Below are 22139 nucleotides of genomic sequence, written 5' to 3' on the forward strand. Positions count from 1 at the left end.
TCCTCCACTACTTCTTTACCAGACCTAATACAAGTTCCTTTTGCTGACATCTCCACTTCTGAACCTCACCCTACTAATCAGCATCCCATGGTCACACATGAAAAGAATGGCATCAGCAAGAAGAAAGTCTACTTCTCATCTCACATCTCTTAACCTACTACATTCACACAAGCTGTTAAAGATTCAAATTGGGCTCTTGCCATGGAAAAAGAGTTTTCTACTCTCCAAGGAAACAACACATGGCATCTAGTTCCACCACCCTCCAATGGCAATATAATTGGTTGTAAATGGGTCTACAAACTCAAATATAAACCCGATGGAACAGTTGATCGCTATAAGGCCCAGTTAGTTGCACAAGGATTTACTCAAACTCTGGGTCTCGATTATTTTGATACTTTTAGTCCAGTTGTCAAGGCTTCTACTATCCGCATTATACTTGCAGTTGCACTCTCATTTAACTGGTCAGTTCACCAACTTGATGTTCAGAATGCCTTTCTCCATGGAGATCTTGAAGAGCATGTGTTTATGCATCAACCCCCTGGCTTTATCAATTCTCAATTTCCTTATCATGTTTGCAAGCTTAACAAGGCACTACAAGGAAAAAGATATATGGTGACATTTATAATAAGTCACTATAAAGATAGGGTGTCACTATAATATAGCGTCACCTTATCCATTGACACCATAGAGGGTATCAATTGGTGACGTATTTGGAAGTGACACCAAAGCAGATAAATGGTGACACATTCAGAAGCGACACCATATATTTTTAGTGATGCTTAATTTGATATATGGTTGTATGAGATATATAAGGTGTCATATTAAATGCATCATCTTTGAGTTATGGTGTCACGTTGAATGTATCACCTTTGATTTATGATGTCACATCATTGTAAATGATTATGGAAGATATGGTTGTTTTTTGTTGATTAGTTTGTAGATTTTTGTAATGCTTATTAATAAATAAGACCAACCCATGTAAATTGTCCATAAATATAATAGTCATATTACATTTAACTTATATTTTCATAATGCTTATGAATTAACTTGTGACACATTACATCATCCAATAATATTTGTATATCAAATGTTCACAAAATGATAGTACATCAAACACATCAAACCCACCAAAACTGAAAAAAAGAAAAAAAAAAAAAAAGAAAAAGAAAGTGAATACATATTAAAACATGATTTAGAAATGTTAAGCTTCCTAACATTCATGTATACCTGCATTTCATATGCATAAAATCGGCTAACCATAAAATGACACAAGAGTTGCATCCAAAAACCCAAAATTCTCAATTCCAAATAAAGTAATGTTTATGTCCTATAATGTATGACATAAGAGTCACATCTAAAAACCTAAATCTTGTTGCCTCTTTCTCTTTTCTTTTTATTCTTCATACTGTCCTCTCAAGAGTGTATACCTGCATTTCATAGTTTAATGAGTTTTAGAGTTCTTATTGAAAATAAAAATGTGATGTTATAAACAATAAACAAATCTAAGTACTAATGTTTTCTTTTTCTTTTTCCTTTTTCTCATTTTGATATAAAAATATATAGTTCGTAAAGAATAAGTAATATTATACAATACCAATGGAAAATTCAATCATATAACAACTAAGGGACTTACCATGAATGATCACGATACATCAATATGATTCATGATTAGTTATAACACAAAAGTTATCCATTCTTCTCTAATTTCATCAAATTCTACCGGAGAATATGTTTTTTTGTCATCAAATTGAAATAAAATGAGAATAACATTAATATCACAATAATTGGAAGTATGAAATTATGTACAATTCATTAAATGAGTAAAACCTTTAATGCAATAACTGTAAAATCAACAATTATTTCTTTAATGAATCTCATAACAAAGTAGTCACATTTGAACTCAAATAAAAACAATTCAAGAAAATAAAAAATAAATCAAAACTACAAAATCAAAATAAAAATCTAAAATTAAAAAAAAAATACTAATTTTCTACTTAAAATTTGCACTTTTTAAATTTATTTTTTTTATAATTCATTTTGCTTTTAAAAATCATTTTTAACATCTAATTCTTTATATATATATATATATATATATATATTTCTTGGAAGGATTTTTTAAATTTCATTATTTTTTTAATGTTCATTTTGTGAAATAACAATGTCCATTAAATTTCATCTGAATTATATAAAATAAAATTTTAGTAACAAAATATAAAAATGTTTTCAACTACTAATATGATAAGACATGATATTATAATAAGCATGAAAATTGTGCATATAAGACAAAAAACCTAATTCATTATTTAAAAATGTTAAAAGAAAAATTAGAATGAGAAAGAATTAAAGAACTTTTTATAAAAATTATTGATTTTTTAACCATAACAATTATTAATATATTGGTTCATTTTTAAATACTTTCACAAGAATACATTTTAACTACAAGTTATTTTAATTTATTAAAAGATTTTTAGGAAATGAGCTATTATCCATTTATTATTATCTTATTTTTCAGAAAATATTTTCAATCATTTCATACATGTTTTCAACTACTAAAATTATTGTTTTTATAGAATAAACAAAGAAGCATACACTTCTCCTCCACTCATTAAGTCAACTATTACAATCACCATAATATTTTATTCACCTACCAATATCTCATTTCATTTAGATAACTCTCTCAACAAAATCATTTCCACAACACTTTTTACTCTCCTATGATATTGAATATTTTATTCCATTTAGGTGACTCTCAACACAAAGAAAAGTAGGAATGTCTTCTTAGATTAACTGAACAAAGACTTTTTTTTTACTTTACAATATGTATAAAAAAACAATTATTTATTACAAGGAATGTGGTAGAAAGGTCATTTTATTTTTAAAGAATTTTTTTAGAATTTCTTAAACATTTACAAAGAATAGAACCTAACAATTTTATTTTTAAAAAAATTGATGAATTCAAAAAAGAAATAAGAATATTATTTTTTAAGAAAAGTTAATAAACTACTTTATTCTTGAATTATCTAAACAAAACTTACTAAAAAAATTTTATCCCAAATTTATTTTCAAAACTTTCTTATTGACAACTATCTCATATATAAATTATTTTATTAAATAGAGAAATTCTTATTTTATTTTTTTTAGAGAAAAATTCACTTGTTTATTAAATATCAAAGAAGTCTATTTTTATGTCTATTATATATATATATATATATATTTTCTTATTTTCATACAAGAAATTTCCATTTATGCCTAAAATACTTTTAGAAAAATCATTGCCAACAAAATTTTATTTTTAAAAATTATTTTCAACATTCTTATTTAAAAAAAATTATCATTGGATTATTTTCAAAAAAGATAGTCCTAAAAAAATTAACCATTTATAACCCAATTTAAACTAAAAAATTATCCCCAATATTATTTTATATTCCTAAATTATTTTCAAACAAAATGACAATTATTAATATTTTGATTCATTTTTAAATACTTTCACAAAAATATATTTTAACCACAGATTATTTTAATTTATCAAAATATTTTTAGGAAATGAGCTATTTTCCATTTATTATTATCCTATTTTTCAAAACATATTTTCAGGCATTTCATTCACATTTTAAAATTTCAAATACTAAAATTATTGTTTTTATAAAACAACAAAGCATGTAAATTTCAACTACTAAAATTATTGATTTTATATAATAAACAAAGCAACATACACTTCTCTTCCATTTACTACTTCAACTATTACAATCACCCCAATATTTTGTTCACCTACCAATAATTCATTCCATGTAGGTGACTCTAAAAAAAAGTCATATTTATAATACCCTTTACCACTCTGATACCCAATATTCTATTCCATTTAGGTGACTCAATACAAAGAAAGTGGGAATGTTTTCTTAGGTTAACCGAAGAAAACCCTAAATAGCTTAAGTGCTTTTGGATTAATTGAGCATCATCTTGTAGTAGATGTCAATCTCTGTTGTTAGACTTCACCAAAAAGCTCCTAGCACGATGGAAAAAAGTATCAAATATAGTCAAGTCTTCAATAAAATATTATTTCGTGTGAAAAAATATTACAAACTAGTGTATCTCTCATTCTCAATTAGACAAAAATTTTAAAAATCATTCATTTTTCTTGTTTTCATTTGTTTTAGGGCTTATTAGCTATGAAATGAAAAATATGTTAGAATGTTAAACCTAGTTTTTATTTCCCTGGAACTCGATAAAAAACACCATTTACAAAACCCACATCATAGATATACTAAATCAAGAGATATAAAATAATTATACTAACAAAGATTTTTGCATTAATAAAAAAAAATGAAGATGATAGTAAGGGATTTTGACTTACCCGAGATTTTACGAAGCAAAGAATATCAATTATGGGTGTGCCGACCATGGGTGTGAGAAGAAGGAGAAGAAAACGATGGTTAGGGTTAAGCAATAAGATCTTTTATATTAGTTAATGTATATATGGAAACAATGAACTTTTCATAAATTGTTCCTACTCACTATTTTAAAAAAGGGCCCATTGAGTTATAAAATTTTAAAAATTTTATTTCATATGGTGTCACTTCCAAAAAATGACACCATAAATCTAAAATTAGCATAATCTAACTACCCTAATTGAAGATTTTTTATACGATGTGTCACCTTTATAAATTTTAAGCTCAATGGTGTCATTATTTTAAATGTGACACCATCAATAGTGACATCATAAATTATTTTTGTAGTAGTGAGGCTTTATATGGCCTTAAGCAGCGCCCCCCCCCCCCCCCCCCCCCCGGGCATGGTATACCAAACTCAGCACTTCACTTCTTGGCTGGGGATTTCAAGCTTCTCGAGCTGACAGCTCGATGTTTATTCATCATTCAACACATGATGTCCTTATTTTACTCATTTATGTAGACGACATACTAGTAACTGGTAGCAATTCAGCTCAGGTTTCGTCATTTATTACTCGGCTCAATTCTTCTTTTGCTCTTTGTGACCTGGGCTATGTCAATTATTTTCTGGGCATTGAAGTAGTTCGTTCTGGTACTATGTTTCATCTCAGTCAGCACAAGTACACACAAGACCTCTTATCTCGCACAGCCATGTTAGACTCCAAGCTTGCTACTACTCCGGGATTGTTAGGACAAACATTATCTCATCTTGATGGTGAACCTCTCTCAAATGCCACCTTATATCGCAGCACGGTTGGTGCGCTTCAGTATCTTACCCTTACCAGACCGGACATTTCTTTTGCTGTTAATAAAGCTTGTCAATTCATGGCTACACCCACTACTACTCATTGGCTTGCTGTGAAATGGATTTTGCGATATCTCAAAGGCACTTTATCCTATGGCATTCAGATGCAGCAGTCCACCTCATTGGATATTCATGGATATACTGATGCCGACTGGGCATCTTGTCCAGATGATAGAAGAAGCACCGGTGGCTATGGCATCTTCCTTGGTCCGAATTTAGTGTCATGGTCTTCCAACAAACAGAAGGTTGTGTCTCGCAGCAGTGCAGAATCTGAGTATCGTGCTCTTGCGTCTGCTACTTCAGAGATTATTTGGATTCAATATGTTCTACAAGAACTTTGTCTCTCTTCCTCCTCTCCACCTCTACTTTGATGTGATAATAAAAGTGTAGCTCACTTGGATGCAAATCCCGTGTTTCATGCTAGGACCAAACACATTGAAATGGATCTTCACTTTATACAGGATCATGTTCTTCGTAAACAGCTCGTCATTTAGTATCTTCCTTCCGCTGAACAGGATGCTGACATTTTCACTAAACATATTTCAAGCTCCCAGTTCCTTAGTTTCAGAACGAAGCTTTCTGTTGTTCCCTCCCCTGTGAGCTTGCGGGGGGATGATAGACGATACCTAGCTGATCAACAAGAAAATAACTGTCCGGGGTTAGCTGCAACAAACCGAGATCAGGTGCAACAAACCAAGGTCAGCTGCAACAAACAGAAGCCGGTTAAGAACGTCTTGAAGAAGGAAGTTAGTTAGTTAGGTTGTTGTAGATATAAATATAAGACAACGTCAGTGTACAAAGACTTATCATCTTTCCTAATAGACAATGAGAAATATTGGTTTTTCTAAAACCCAGTTTCTAAAACTTTCAGAAATACATCCCTATAGCATGCCTTTTGGACACAGATATTTGGGCATGATTTGATCTGTATACGCCCCTATGAACTGGTTGGCTTGTCCTTGGGCTAGTGCTATTAATTTATTTATCTTCAGTGACAGCTTTTTCGCGCTCACATGGCTATCACTTGGGATCATCTGGTGGAAGATTAGTTTGTGGCCTGATATAGCTGGTATTTGACATGCAAGGATCATACACACGTAAAGACATGATCGGTCAGCCATGATGCCCTCCGGAGCAGAGCGGATTTTGTATAAAAAGCCACCCCGTGTTGGGCTTTGTGTTATATCCTCGTTAGCAAGAGAACAAATTGGTGAGACAGCATTGTTTTGGAGTTCTGATTTATTGGAATTGGTGTGCAATTAGCAAGGTAATTGTTTTGGGTAGAAAGGGTTGAGGGATGATATTTGTATGGGTCAGTGGAAATGGAGATGTTCGCGTTTGGGACTGCCATACTGGTCGATGTGTTGATCAAGGCAATCTTGGTGCTCAAATTGGATTTTTAATGAGCCAAGGCCCATGGTTATTCGCTGGATTAAGGAACCTTGTTAAAGTAATTAAATTAATTTCTTTTGAATTTGATCAATAAGGCCCAGTAATTGTTTTCTGGACAATTCAGTTAATCGTACTGCTTGTGTTGGTGGTTCTTCCAGGCATGGAACCTGAAAACAGAAATGCAATACAGTATCGATGGGCCGGTTGGGCAAGTTTATGCGCTTGAGGCAGCCACTGAAGATGTGCTTTTTGCTGGGATGGAGGTACCTAACTAGCTACTTAGTTTACGGACTAACAAACTATCTTGGCTTTGATTAATGTTTAAGTACTACCGACCTCTTCTTCTGTTTGAAAGCCACCATGGTCACATCTCTTACGTTCACACCTTTTCCTTTAGTTTAATTAATTAGAGCAAATTATTGGCTTCTTAATTGTTCCCAATTAATTTAATTTCCTTTCTTTTGCAGGACGGAAGCATATTTATCTGGAAATACAATCCCGAAAGCAACTCATTTCCGTTGATTACAATTTTGAAAGGTCACATTGCAAGTAGGATGCAAGTCACTGTATTCCAGTTCAATGGATAATATGATTCGAGTAAGTCGATGTGATTAATTAAGCTCTATTCCTTGTTAATTAGTTCTTATACCAAAATCAAGTGTTTTTAATATTTTCCAATAGTTATGATCAGAATATTTCATCAACTCTACTTGATTTATCCATGGGGGTGTTAATTTGGATTAATTGCTTCATTTTCCATTCATTATTTATCAAATTTCATTAATTTTCTGTGGCAATCAGAGTTGGGATCTTGACACACTAACATGTAGTCAGACACTACTCGGGCACAGTGCAGCTGTCACATCTCTCGTACAGAGCTGGAAGGGGTGTTTGTTGTCTTGTTCTTTGGATCAAACAATTAAGGTTTGTTAATTTGTTTCTCAGTTGTACTTATTGTCTTGTCCTTAATTTCATTTTTCTTCTTAGATTGGTCTTAATTTCCCAAGGCAACAATATTTGTCCTAGAAATTTAATTAATATCTGAATGTACCATATCTTATTGATAAAAATTTTCTTGTTGCAGCCTATCCTGGCACTGTTTGGGATGGACGATGCATATGATAAACCCATATTGTGTTGCTCTTGCAATGATAATTCTGCCATATTATATGAATTACCATCGTGAGTGCATTACCCATTTATTAATATTGATGTTTTTCACATCCGCATATAGTCATAATTAATTCATATGATCCGTCTGTTGATGTAGGTTTACTAAGAGGGGAACGATATTTGGTAAGCAAGAAGTCGGAAGAATTCAATCAGGTCCAGGGGGGCTTTTCTTCACTGGTGATGGGACTGGACAGGTTGCTGTGTGGAAATGGCTTACTCCACGCACTGTTTTAGCAGCTAGCACTTCTTTCCCTGGAAATTAATTAACTCGAAAAAAAACTCCTACCTGCCTTGACACCTCTACATAGGAGTCCATAAATATGCCACATTGGCAACTTAGTTAGAAACCAACCCCCACCCCTGTGTGGCTGCAGCCTGCAGTGTAACTGAATTGCACGGAGTTACAAGTTCTGGGACACCTGCAAATGAAGTGGTTATTTCCAGCTTATACTTAACACACGCCCAGCACGTTGACTAAACCCTGGTTGTAGGTTGAAAATTTGAATTTCTTGGCTTAATTTCTCATCATTATGTTGCAAGATGGATGGAACGCATGGATTTGTGTTGGGACACCTTGAATAGAAAAAAAAGAAAAAAAAAAAAAAAGAGACTGCTAAGAGCCTTTGATGACCCGAGGGAGAGGTCCGAGGGGGATTTTCTGCCCTGGTGCCCTAAAATTGTCCGGTTTGGGAGTCACCGACTTCGATCTTGCTACATGGGTCAGAGAGGGGATTAAGTAGACCACTGCTGGTGTTGTACTTACGTAAGCCTTTCCGATTCGGGAGGAAGCCCGTAGGGGACCCTTTAAATCCTAATGCCCTAAGCCCAGAAAGGGTTGGGAGCCATTGGTGGAATCTCGCTACAGGGATCGGATAGAAAGCCAGTATAAGCAGCATTACACTCCAGCAATAAGCAGAAGCAAAAAAACAAAAGAGGAAAAAGGTGCGTTCCCGGCCAGCTTATGCGAGGATTCCATGGCGCGATATATAAACGGCATGTAACAGTTGAGGACATACAAATTTGATACTTACAGCCAGGGGTTAGTATAAAAAATTAGCACTCAAGTAGAGGTTGGAAAGGCCTTTATAGAGCAATTGTGGTGTTTCCGCAGGCGGGCTTTTTGCAAGGAAGTTGCACTCAGGTGTGTTGTTGTGCATATATCGGTTAGGTTGCGGGAGTAGGTTCCTTTGATACATAGATTGTTTAGAAAAGGATTTGCAATTACTGGGGGTGTCAAAGCTGATCAGTTTTGTTTGTAATATAACCACCATTTATTGAATGAGAATGAGAATCACAAGTTCCATTCATCATGCATAGAACAATTACAAATATAGAATCGGTTAATTAATTAAAGAAGTAGATGCTATATATAGAATATATAAAAAGTATAATTAATTAATTAAAGAAACACATATTGATACAAAGTGAATGAAATTATTTTTATATTATATTTTAATTTCCACTTTTTGAAATTTTATTTTGTTAAATTTGAATTTGAATTTATCCTCAAATGGCATGAAAATTCAGCCCCACTTCACAACTGTTATTTAAAAGAGTTTTATGCTCTACGAAACAAAAAAACAAGAAAACATGATTAATAATTAGAAAATAAAAAATATTTTAATTTTTATGCTTAAAAACAAAAAAATAACATATTTTAATCATTTTCAATTGTTTTCACTACATTGTTTTTAAGAAACAACAATTTAAAAAAAAAAAATTGAAAACGATTCTCAAATAGACTCTGACACTTCTGACTTCTAAGGCTTGTTCATTATTTGTTTAGTTGTTTAGTTTCAATTTGTATTGCTGCCAAATTAGGATGGACTCGCCACTCATGTTTGGAAATGAGGTTAGTGTTAGGCAAAATTTGGGTTGTCATAAAATTTGGTTAGGGTTGAATGGGTGTTTTGATCTTGCCATGAATCCTATGTTCATAATAGGATAAAATTATTTCAATTTCAATACATTGATCTACTGTGAATTTTTTAGTATTATGTGTGGAAATGTTTGTTGATTCCTTATTAACACCTTCAAGGTAAATTCAACTAGGTTTCTTTGGCTCGAAGGCTGTGTGTTCTGTATTCAAACACCCATCAACATCAAAGCGTTGTGACAATTTGAATCTCCCAGACCATGTTCTTTCTGATCCTGTCCGGCCCATTTTTGGTGTTCAAGGCCTCCCCCTTTTTGTGGGAAGTCTTTATCATACAGACCCGAGATGAAATTTGAAAGGATCCCTGGCTTTGGCCCATAAAGCAATACACCAAACAAAACGCTAAGTGGGTTGGGTGGGGCCTATGGTCACCCAAGCCCAATCCAAATTAAGAAATCCTTAAACCCGATTCCACGTGATAGCGGACCAAACTTGCTAGTAATTGTTTGGGTTTGGGCTGCTGATTTATGGAATGTCCACCCTACAAACACAATCCTGTTCTGTAATTTTGGTTACGTTATAAAACGGGGACTTGGTGACCTCGCAGAAAACCATGACGGAAACATAGTAAATGATCCAAAGAAAGAAAGAAAGTCGCAGAGAATTTATGCCTGATTCTTTCAGTAAACCAAAGAAATGGAAGGGGAAGAAAAAACCAAAGAACATGGGCCCTTACATTAAGATTCAACTACATACTGTAATGGTGGAGAGTTGATGAGGTACCTGATATCCATTGTGCTTGATCAACTCCTTTATCCTATCAACAATGTAAAGGAATCCATCCGAAGTGATGGTTGTAGCTGTTGCTTCTGCATTTCCCAGGTACCCTTTCATCACACTAGGACTCTTCACCCAGCCCTGTTTCAGTATCCACCACCTTGGCACAAAATCTTGGAAGGAATCTTCCGCTGGAGCCTGCACACGCTTGGCTTGCTAATCGGTTACAAAGTCAGTGGCTGCTCCACAGCTCTCTGTCAGCCCATATAGCCTCTCCTGAGCTCCACCCAAGGAAACTTCTCCCTGAAAAACTTCATTGCCGTATTAAACCTGTTAATGTTGCTTCAATTCTTTACTTGAATATAGTTCTTAATTCGTAGTTTTTTGCTCTGCTTGATTTATGTTGATCATATAGAATAGTGATGCTTAATTAGTGGAAAGACAGATGCTTGAAAACTATTGATCATATGCCTGAAATAAGTTGATTTAAGTTGAACATATCCAACTATGATCATTTACTGCATTAGTGAGGAGGATTAACTTGATTTAAGTTAAAAGAGAGGACAGAAAGAAGACCAGAGAAAACTTGGGTTAAGGTAGTCAGAAAAGATACAATTGTCTGATTTAGCAATGGAGGAACTGTTAGGATGTTGCTCTCATGGTAAGAATGAACTGCATCAAGCATGGACTTGAAATCAAACTTGGGCATCAAGGATAGTGGCAGTTCCATATGAGAACAGCCCATGGTGTAGTTCATATTAATATTTTAATCAAAATATTAGATAGAATTTATTTAATACACTAGAAGGTTTTTGACTTCTCACAATGAATGGACATCAATGAAGGTTGGTGAAGAGTCATAAACGTGAGTTAAGGACTATTTGTATATGATATAGAAGCCAACTGGTCATTAGAGTAAAAAACTAGTTGGTCTAGTTAACCACCAAGCTAGCACTTTAGGTAATCGTTAGAGGGTTGAATGTTCATATTTAAAAAAAATATGAAGAACATGACATTTTTATTAGGGATCCACGTTGTTTAGTTGTTTTTAGTTTCAAAATTAGTTTTTGGCTATTAGGTTATATTAGGTTTTTATTTTTTTCAATTTATATTTTTTCTTTTATTGGATTTCACCTATTTTGTGTGGAGATTTTTGTTGGAATGTGATTGCTAAAGTCCAAAATTTGGGTGCTATAATGGAGTACCTGAATCATGATTACTACAGTACTACCAGAACACCATCTAAGTCTTGCACTAGTTTACAAGATGACAAGGTACTACCTTCATCCCAGACCTATATCAGAAATTAGGAAAATTCTACAATGCCTCATTCGGTACCATGCCTCCATTTTTTTTCAGCCATTGGATGAAAATGACTAAATCTCAGCCATCCAAATGGAAAGGAAAAAAAAAAAATTTCAAAACCGGGTACCTCCTCCTCCCCCCCCCCCCCCCCATCTCTCCTCCTTTTCCCCCCTAATTTGCTCTCTTCCCCTCCATAGCTGGCTGTGTGGCTCTCATCTTTGTTTTCTCTCCCTTTTCCCATTTTTCTCTCCACTGATTCTCCACGGCTAGGTGAAGACCACGCTCGGCTGGGTGAAGACCACGGTCGGCTCTCATATTTGTTTTCTCTCCCTTTTCCCGTTTTTCTCTCCATTGATTCTCCACAGCTGGGTGAAGACCACGACCGGCTCTCATCTTTGTTTTCTCTCCCTTTTCCCGTTTTTCTCTCCACTGATTCTCCACAGCTGGGTGAAGACCACGGTCGGCTCTCATCTTTGTTTTCTCTCTCTTTTCCCGTTTTTCTCTCCACTGATTCTCCACAGCTAGGTGAAGACCACGGTAGGCTTCAATCGGTATCAAAGACATCTCCACAGCTAGGTGGAGACCACCTTCGCCGTCAACTGGGATCAAAGACGTCTTCACAGGTGGGTGGAGACCACCATCGCCATGAACCGGGCCAACCTCCTCCAAGCCGACATCTTTGACCTCATCAAAGAAGTCTCCCTCAAGGACCGCGAGCTCAGGATTGTGGGCGAGGTCGGTGCCAAGATCCGAGTCTTAGACTTCATTTCTCCCGATGTCCAGGTCAGCTATTTTTTCTGCTAGATTCTTCTTCTCGAAGATTTAGGGAGGATGTTGTAGTTGTAATGGTATTTGTATTTTAATTGGCATTTGATTGATTGTAGGAAGATATAAATATAAAATTTATTGAAACGTGAAAAAAAACTTATGTTGAGATAATGTGGTGGTGAAAGTATGTTTGATTTATTATATCCGAAATCATATTATAAAAATCGACTTAAATGATTTGATTTAATTTTTAGGAGCGAACGCGATGGTCTTGAAGTTGTTAGAAATCCAAAGAGGCCTATCGGCGCTTGGATACATTACTAGTAAGGGAAAATAGAAATATGTAAAATAATATGTTTTTTAATGTAATTTTTGTGGTTGTTATAGTTAAATTTATTTCAAATTGTTTTGTAGTAACGATCAATTAGCCATGATGAAAGAGAAGGACAAAGGAGTGAAGATAAATGATGATGTAAGGAGTAATATTACTATGTCTAATCTAATTACATTTTAAAATTAGAATTTAAATTATGTGACCAATTAATGTAGTTGAGGAAAAAATTGGGCAAGATGTGGAATGCACTTTCAAAAGTAGAAAAAGAAAATTTCATGGCAAAGTCCAGAGAAAGTTCAAAACAATATTCACTTCAAAAGGGTGTGGTTCCAAAGGTAATTTTTTTTTGTAATGAATATTTAATTTCTTTACTTATGTATTTGTTGGAAATTATATTAATGTAAACATGTTTGATGTTTGTGTATCTTTTCAGTTATATCTTTAGACTCGATGCTCCCCTAAGCGAGTGATTAGAGTGATTGAAAAATTAGAACCAAAGCAAAAGGCAGCCATAGAAGAAATAGGATTTGGTAGCCTCTTGCAACTTCGATGTAGGAAAATTGATCATGGGTTATGTCTTTGGTTGATAAATAGTTTTAATCCGAACACTTATATGTTAAAGTTGTATAATACTTGTATCAAATTATCCCCCATTGATGTTGAATTTATTATGGGATTGAGGGCAAGAGGGTTCAAGATTGGCATGAACAAAGATGTTAGCCATAAGAATGATTTATGTAAAAAATATTGTGATAAAAAAGGGCGATTGCCATTAGTGATGTTAGAAAATCAAATTAGGGAGGTTAAAGAGGGTGGAAACAATTTTAAAGTTCGTTTTGTATTATTTGTGTTGGGTGCATTATTGTGCCCAACAATGAAGCTTTTTGTGAATCGTTCTTTCTTACATCTTGTGGAAGACATCGATTCAATAAAGAAGATGAATTGGGCAGAATTTGTGTTGTCCTATCTTGTGCACGGGATTGAAGAGTTTAAGAAGAAACAACAAAGTGGGGTTTGCGGTTGCTTATTGTTTTTAATGGTAATGTCCTTGTAATTAATTTACATCATAGTGAAATACGATTTTGTTTTAATATAATTTATGAACTAACTATATATCTATGTCAAATATACTCGTAGTTATTCTACCACAAGCATATATCGTTTGAAGAGAAATTTCTACCGCTATATACTCGACCTTCTCCTCGGATTACTGCTTGGGGAGATGATGAAGTATTGGACAGGAAACGAAGATTGAAAAAACTTGGTGGATATGCAAATGAGAATGTAAGTTATAGTTTTGAAAGTCGTTTACTATTGCTTTAAGTTTTAAGTGATTTAAAATCTGATATGTATTATATTTTGATGAATATATTGTAGCTCAAAATATGGGTGATAGAAAATGAGATAAGGGATTGCGTTGATGGAAATGCAACGACAATGGCGAGTGAGAATGAGGACGATGAGAAATTTGTAATCAATCTAAACAAAGATGTTATTAAACGAGTAAGTGTTTTACAATATTCATCGTGACTATCTATATTAGCATTGAACCTTTGTATTATGATGTTATTAATCACGTTCGTATATATCACTAGGTTGATGGTGAGAACTTAATGGAGATGGATAAAACCTTTCAACAATTAAAGACACATCTAATTGATATGGCTTATGGTGCAAGTAGTAGTAGTTGTGATCAAATTTTGGCTAAATTTGAGAATTATACTACAGTGAAAGGTCTCTTCCTTAGGTCAAGTGGAAAACCTTTGAGAATGCACGAGGAAGGAACGAAGAATGACATTCTCTCATGCGAGAGAAGTTTGGAAGATACGAACAATATGAATGTGAATGAACATTATCTTCACACTTTGTCAAATGAGAAGTTATGCAGTGAGGACTTGAATGAAAAGAATGAAGATGCATATGCTACATCAATTGAAGTGCATATCATTCCAGACGAAAATCAAAATATTTTACCACTTTTAATCAAAAGGAGTAAAAGAGATTATGGAAAGGTATGTATCATATAAAAGAAAAAAATATTTTCTTTACAACTACTTAACCATTACATAGTAAATAGATGTATATTAATGGCATTTTCCATATTAGGAACCATTACGAGCACTATGTGGTTATCCTAATCATGTCATGAAAACACGTACATCAAGGGAGAGGAAACCAAGTAAATTCAAGGTCTCCCCGTTTGTACATAATTTAAGGAAGATGGTAAAACGCGAAGCATCAGAGATATAATACAAATAGTTTAATATCATTGTTCTTATTTTTGATACTTAACATATATAGTTAATAATTATGTCTTGTTTTCGATTTAGTCAATCCCCATGTCCATTCGTAAAGACGTGGTGGATACTCAATCATTCAATGTACTTCAATCTCTTGTCGCTAATTATGTTTTCAATAGAGCATTGTCAAAAAGGTTTGTCATGTCTAGAACATTCATAGATGTGTTGTTACAATTTTAGCCTTCATATGCTTCCAATTTATTCAAGTTTGTTTGAACATATTATTATTTTAGTGAGCTTCTTGTTGACTTTGGTCATGAACATGGAGTTCGTGGAGATTTTCAGTGCTTACGTCCTAGACAAAATTTGATGGATGTTGTAAGTACCTACTTCATTTATATCAAATGCATGCTATATTAGTTAAATAAATTTATTGAAGTTATTGTTCAACAACAAGTAATAAATCTAGAAGCCTCAAAGCTAAATTATTTTGAAAGACAATTCATAGGCATACGAAGTATAAGATGCTATCTTCCCACGACATTTTCAGTAAGCTCATATTTCTCTTGTTGTTTACTTACATATTAAGTACAATATACTAATGTTCGTATTATGTTTTCTTATTAGCAAATGATTTTGTACAGGAGTCCTCATCCTTTTTTCGATAGAAAAACATCCATCGTGAGTAAGTACATTAGCGAATTGGATGATTGCGAGAAGGTTAGTAATTATTTGTAATGTTTAATTGCATATATGAAATTTAGAGTAGATATCATTTTCACCTATAATATACTATATTTTTTGTGGCCCAACTCATATATATTGTTTTCCTACCTTTACAGCTATTTATTCCAATGCATGACGATTGCCCTGGTCATTGGTATCTGTGCGTCATTGACTTCAAACACTTTGATATCTAAATTTTGGATTCATTACGATCGAAGAGTCGGGACGAGTTCCGGTTTAAGAGTGAAAAAAGTGGTATGCTTTCTCCTTTTTGTTTTCCTTTTTATTTGGTTTTTTTTTCTCTTCTATATTTATTAACCACTTTCAAAATAAATTAGGTTGAATTTTGTCAAACGTTCTTCAAACTGTATGACATAGGGAAAGATGTCTTCCAATTCTCTATTGATTGGGCTCCTTCGATTCCGACCCAAGATAATGGGTTAGTATGAATACATAACTCACATTAATATTCTTTTTCTGATGTATAATTAGACAACCATTCAATAAGTTGTTTTGCTTTTCTTTTCTCTTTCTTAGGTGAGACTGTGGAGTGCATGTCATTAGACATATGCAGAGATTCAAAAATAGTGATTCGATGACAAGATCCGACTTTTGTAATTCTATTAAAATACGTCGAGAAATAGCATGTGATTTAGTTTTACATGAGGGAAATAGAGAAAAACAAACCATTGTGGCTATTGTTTGTACAAAGACGTCGACACGAGCAATGAAAAAATTATTATTATGATATTTTTTATTTTTCTAATATTTATCATTTCCATCTCCACATATCGTCATGTTTATTGGGAAGTTGTAAGATTCGATAACCATACATTATTAATGATTAAGTCCATTTTATTTGAATATCCAAATACTCTTCTTTCAATATGGTAGGCAAAATGAAATTGTAATATATTGGTATCATTCATGTTTGACATGTGTGATTTTGTACGATCTTTAACCTAATCAGATTTGCAAATATTCATTTATCTATGCTAAAAATATATAGTTAGTACATTAGTAGACCGGTTGACGAATGACGTTCAACCGGTAAGAACCAGTCCAACGATTTAGCTAAGTCCACTTTTCATAGGCATACACATTATGCCTACCGGTTGAGAACATTCCTCATATGGATAATGACCCTATGGATGCAGTATGAACTCGTTGAGGATTTGTTCCAACCACCTCAAACAATTTTGGATGCAGAATGACCCGGTTTCGGCGTTCAATTGAGTGATTGAAGATTTTTCTAAAGGGAATGAGCAATTTTTTGAGTTGTGGAAAGTGGTTGATCAATGAAGAAATTGTCTCAACCGATTGACGAATGATTTGACCAGTGGGAACCGGTTGACAAATATAGCAAACTGGTTGAGGAATTTTCTCAATCGGTTGATGGTTTTTTAACCAGTGGCAACCGGGTGAAGATGGGTATCAACCGGTTGAGGAATTTGCTCAACTGGTTAAGGGTATTTGTAACTAGTGGCAACCGGTCGACGCAACCGGTCGACCGCCTGTATCAACCGGTTGAGGAAATTTTCACTAGTGGCTACCGGTCGAGGAATTTTCTCAACCGGTTGAGGAATTTTCTCAACCGGTAGCCACTGGTTAAAAAAATCCTCAACTGGTTGAGAAAATTCCTCAACCGATTGAGAAAATTCCTCAACCAGTTGAGGATTTTTTTAACCAGTGGCTACCGGTTGAGAAATTTTCTCAACCGGTTGAGAAAATTCCTCAACCGGTAGCCACTGGTGAAAATTTCCTCAACCGGTTGATACAGGCGGTCGACCGGTTGCCTCCTGCAATGCTATTGTGCAATTTAGGAGTACGACTACCGTCCACAAAAAGGGTATGAGTTGTACCAATAACTTTTCACTACGTAAACATTCGACAAGGTACCATTAAGTTCAATTAAAAGGGTTGAAATTGATGGAAACCGGCATTACAAATTACCTAACTACGATTTACCCATTTTGAGTAAAATCACTAAATTTACCTATTTCATATGAATTACATCATATTGATTACTTTCCTATAGTTAACTCATAACCACCTAATTGTCAAACTTTAACCACAATTGAATTTAATTAAATCCGCATAATTAACCGTTTTTTTTACATGATATAAATGAATCGGTTTCTCCATTTACCAATCATTTTATTACTTGTTATCAATTAAATTATAAATGTAGAGGATATTGCATTCTATCAATCAACTTGACTCTTGATCAAAATTCAAACTTTTCATTAAATAGTTAAGTTAAAAGTACACATTACTGGAAGTGATAACGTCAACTAATATAAATACTGATTTAATACCTACCATCTCTTACTCCGTTAAGGAATAAAAAAAAGGTTGCATATCCTTTTCATTTGGATATTTGTTTGGATCCCCACCTTGACATGGTGTTGTCATATTTTGTTCATGTTGCTGAAATCTTGCTATCTACACATGCACATTCCATTGTTTTTTTTAGCTGTCCAATTCCATTCCAATTAATTAAACCTAATCATTAAATAATGCATAGCTCAAATTCATGTCAAAAGTGTTTCTTTATTCTCGATCTTACATTATTAAGTTCACCACAATCTATGTACATGTCAAATCGGTCATTCGACAAATGCTCTCCTAACATTCCCTACATTTTTCAATAATTAAGTGTTGTCAATTATTATTGAATTAGATGTTATCAATGTTTGGAAATTATATAACAAGCCTATTGTACATACATGCATGGTTGCAAAAATGTCAACTGATGAATTTGTTGAAGGCATCATTTCCATTTGAATGTCACATTGGGAAGACAAATAAGTTTCCTCCTACGTACTCATAATTCCATCAAAACAATTATGTTAGTCATTTATGTAAGTACAACTACAAAAATTAATCTTAAGGGCAATTTTTTATTGAATATGACATACCATATAACCCGGTTGAGCATTTTGAGGGATTGTAGCTTCTGGACACTTTCGAATTGTGTGACCCACTCTTTTACAACGACTGCATCGTCTTCCCTTTTGAACATTCATTGCCACTTTGCCTGGATTCCCTTTAGTCTTCACAATATTTGGATCACGAACTTGGTTAGTACCTGTCGCTCCATCTGCTGCTATTTTCTTCCCTTTCAAATTACAGTTATAGAGTTCCTCCATTCTCGTCGTCAAATTTTGTATTTCATTTTTGGCCTCTATAAATGAAGATGACGTATCTGACGCAAAGTAGGAGAGCTTGTTGCACATCGAACTCAATGAACCATATCGTACAAACCGATCCATGTCGTTATCTGTCTCATTCACTGGTACTGATCTTGTATACACCTTTGCTAACTTTGTCCACCTCTTCATAATACATGACTGAGGAATCTCTTCCAAATGCTCCACCTTCATAACCACCACCATGTGGCAACATGGGATGCCAATTGACTAAACATCATGCATGAGCATTTTAACGTTACAATATCCGGGCAAAATTGTACTTCCCAATTTAAGTTCGGGTGTCTAAACTTAGATAATGTGTATGCCCGCATTGAATGATCACTTACAAGACCTACCACAAAGAATAACTCTGTATTTTTCATCTCCTCAAGAAATTTAAGGAAAGATTCTTTCGTGTATACCGTCGCAGCATGATTTTCAATTATGGATAGTTTAGTTGAAAGCACGGGTGAAGAATTGTTCGACTCGAACTCTGCCTTTGCCTCGTTTTGCCGTATTCTCATTATGGCTCTATTAAATTGTTGTACAAACTCATACAGTCGCAAGCGAATTTTTAAGAATCTATTTAGATATGCATTCATACTCTCACACCTTTGTGTGGTTCTCATCCCTCCAAAGAAATTTCCACGTAAATACGCCTCTGCCCATCTTTTACGTTTCCCATATATCTCGGTCACCCAATGATTCTCATTAAGTCCCAAATTTGCAACCATTTCATGCCAAACCTTTTCAAATTCTTCTTCATTCCCACGCATGAACATGCACCTTGCAAATATGCTTGAGAAGTCCTTAATATGCACATTCGTGAATGCATTTCGTTGCAAATGCCATAAACACAATTGATGACACGTATTGGGTAATACTTTTTTAATTGCCTTACGCATAGCTTTATCCCCATCGGTTACAACAGATATGGGTTTCTTATTCATCATTGCATCAAGAAATGTCTCCAACACCCATTCATATGTCCCAACACTTTCATCTATCAATAACGCACAACCAAATACAACAGTTTGGTGGTGATGATTAACACCGACCAACACTACTAGAGGCTTTTTATAGGCATTTGTCCTATAGGTTGTGTCAAATGCTAGGACATCTCCAAAACACGCATAATCCATTCGAGCGGTTGAATCAACCCAAAACAAATTTGCTAGTCGACTTTCTTCATCAATGTTGAATTTATAAAAAAATGAAGAATCCATTTCTGCCTTTCCACACAAATAAGCCAATGCCGTTTCTGTATCACCGTCTTTAATTTCACTTCTATGCATTGCATCAATGTGATTGTATATATCTTTTTGTGTGAAACCGACGTGCCCATGTCCCCCTGATTGTTTGACCATATAGTCCATAATTTGTGTGGTTTTAACACCTACTTTACGCAAAACATCAACTTGTGCCTTATCTGGATTGCTTATTGTTCGATGAGACCGAAGGAATTGTGTGTTGATAGCATCGACCAAATTATGATTATGATCTCCCATAAATTCCTTTACAATCCATTTTCCATCTTTCTTATTCAAGCCTACACGAAATGCAGCTTCACATCCAACTCTACTCAATGATCATGGCTCACGCTGTCGCTTGTCATTTTCAATAAACTTTGTCGCTCACTGTCCTTCTCTAGAACACACCCACTTTCGAGATATTATATCTCCATTCTTGTCTCGCTTCAAATCATCTTTTCGAATACTAAATCCGGCTACTTTTGCTAACATGTTGTAAAATGTTTCAGCCTCATCTATGCAATCGAATTGCAATTTGTAGACTTCTTCATCTGCAATACCCTTCAACACCTTCTCTTTCAAACCGTTTCCACCCAGGTGGTAAGTGCCACCGATATATGCATCGTCATTGACGACGTCCTCCTCCTTCACTTCAAACTCCCGCTTGATTGTTTTCTCCTTCACCGATTGCATCATCTACATTACATAAATAACGTAAAAAAGTGCCCCAATAATACTTTAAAAAATTGTCGTATCACTATTGTATCAATTGATTGCATACTTGAAGATAAACCGAATTCGACAACGTCATCTATTCTCATTTTTGGATAAAATTTGAGAATTTGAGAAATTATATAACCAGTGTAGAATGCACACATGATAATTTCCCCGTGATTTTCAATTTAAAAGGTCATATGTTGCAAAATTGATACTTGTCTGCTATACACAATCATAAGCAAAACTTTTTAAAATCATTAAATATCACTTAATAATCATTATGTTGAGGAAATAACTTGTGAAAATGAAAATGTGACACCAATACCCTAAAAAGATGGCGTTAGACAATGATCGAAGTTTGACATCTATACAGAAATGCACCATAATTTAAATTGACCTCAGACAACCAAAAGAAGGAATAGTTAAATTCAACTTCCTAGACATGGTTCTGCTGTTGAGGCTAAGGTTGTAGTGCTTTTGGAGGTCCTTGTGCAAGAACAATATTTCAGATTGTCCAACTTTTTTGTGGTAGGGGATGGTGTTGTTGGTCTTGATGAGCATAAAAAAACAATCGGTACAATTGTTTGGTTCCTCGTAAACCGAATCTATTCTCTTCCCTTGCTCTAAGCTATTATAATGTGGAAGAAAGTGGTTGACCTACAAATTAGCCGGATGCATTTTGGTGCTGCTTACAAAATTTGGCAGTGTCTACCGGTTGAAAAAATGTATCAACCGGTCTTATGTAACCGGTCGACCGCTACATGTTCACTATTATAATATGTTAACAGAGTAGCTAATTGTTTGTTTTCGTTGTTCATTTCATTAAGGCCTTCATTCCTTATCAGAACGTTAGAATGTTGCCCTATTTAGGCATACTCTGTTAACAAAAATTCCATCATTAATCTTAGTTGCCATCTTCAAGGAGTTTGGCAGTCACAATATTTAATACCTCTCATGCACATTCTTTAAAAACATGGAAAATCACTTTTATATAATTCTATCTAAAAGTATGGAAGCTTTTGGTTACGCCGCCAAACTTATTCCAAACTTACCCCATATTGGGAGTCAATAATACACATTTCTTAAGGTTGATTCTCTCCTTTTAAGTCAGTTGAATATGTATTACCCTATAATTTT

General features: G+C 34.3%; 2 protein-coding genes and 1 long non-coding RNA gene across 3 annotated transcripts; 1 reads left to right on the forward strand and 2 right to left on the reverse strand.

Moving 5' to 3' along the window:
- The first annotated feature begins 12418 nt into the window (after positions 1-12418).
- LOC117910155 lies at positions 12419-12988 on the forward strand. The gene is made up of 3 exons (XR_004650564.1): positions 12419-12556; positions 12796-12864; positions 12956-12988. It is a non-coding gene; the product is annotated as an uncharacterized LOC117910155 (long non-coding RNA).
- A 5756-nt stretch (positions 12989-18744) lies between these two features.
- On the reverse strand, positions 18745-20177 carry LOC117910156 (protein FAR1-RELATED SEQUENCE 5-like). The gene is made up of 2 exons (XM_034824210.1): positions 19383-20177; positions 18745-19263 (listed from the first exon to the last, which is right to left on the reverse strand). Exons 1-2 carry the CDS (start codon positions 20175-20177, stop codon positions 18745-18747), a joined length of 1314 nt encoding a protein of 437 aa, XP_034680101.1.
- A 492-nt stretch (positions 20178-20669) lies between these two features.
- On the reverse strand, positions 20670-21096 carry LOC117910157 (protein FAR1-RELATED SEQUENCE 12-like). The gene is made up of 2 exons (XM_034824211.1): positions 21067-21096; positions 20670-20981 (listed from the first exon to the last, which is right to left on the reverse strand). Exons 1-2 carry the CDS (start codon positions 21094-21096, stop codon positions 20670-20672), a joined length of 342 nt encoding a protein of 113 aa, XP_034680102.1.
- Between the last annotated feature and the right edge of the window lie 1043 nt (positions 21097-22139).

The sequence above is a fragment of the Vitis riparia genome, unplaced genomic scaffold (genome assembly GCF_004353265.1).
Source record: "Vitis riparia cultivar Riparia Gloire de Montpellier isolate 1030 unplaced genomic scaffold, EGFV_Vit.rip_1.0 scaffold627_pilon_pilon, whole genome shotgun sequence".
Classification (NCBI taxonomy): Eukaryota; Viridiplantae; Streptophyta; class Magnoliopsida; order Vitales; family Vitaceae; genus Vitis; species Vitis riparia.

Excerpts from the sequence above, each read along its gene's own strand:
- LOC117910157 (XM_034824211.1), bottom strand. The coding sequence starts at position 21,096 with ATGACGTTGTCGAATTCGGTTTATCTTCAA. Across the intron at positions 20,982-21,066 it reads CGAATTCGGTTTATCTTCAA|ATGATGCAATCGGTGAAGGA; the intron begins GTATGCAATCAA and ends TATGTAATGTAG.
- LOC117910156 (XM_034824210.1), bottom strand. The coding sequence starts at position 20,177 with ATGGATTATGCGTGTTTTGGAGATGTCCTAGCATTTGACACAACCTAT. Across the intron at positions 19,264-19,382 it reads TATTCTTTGTGGTAGGTCTT|TCAATTGGCATCCCATGTTG; the intron begins GTAAGTGATCAT and ends CATGATGTTTAG.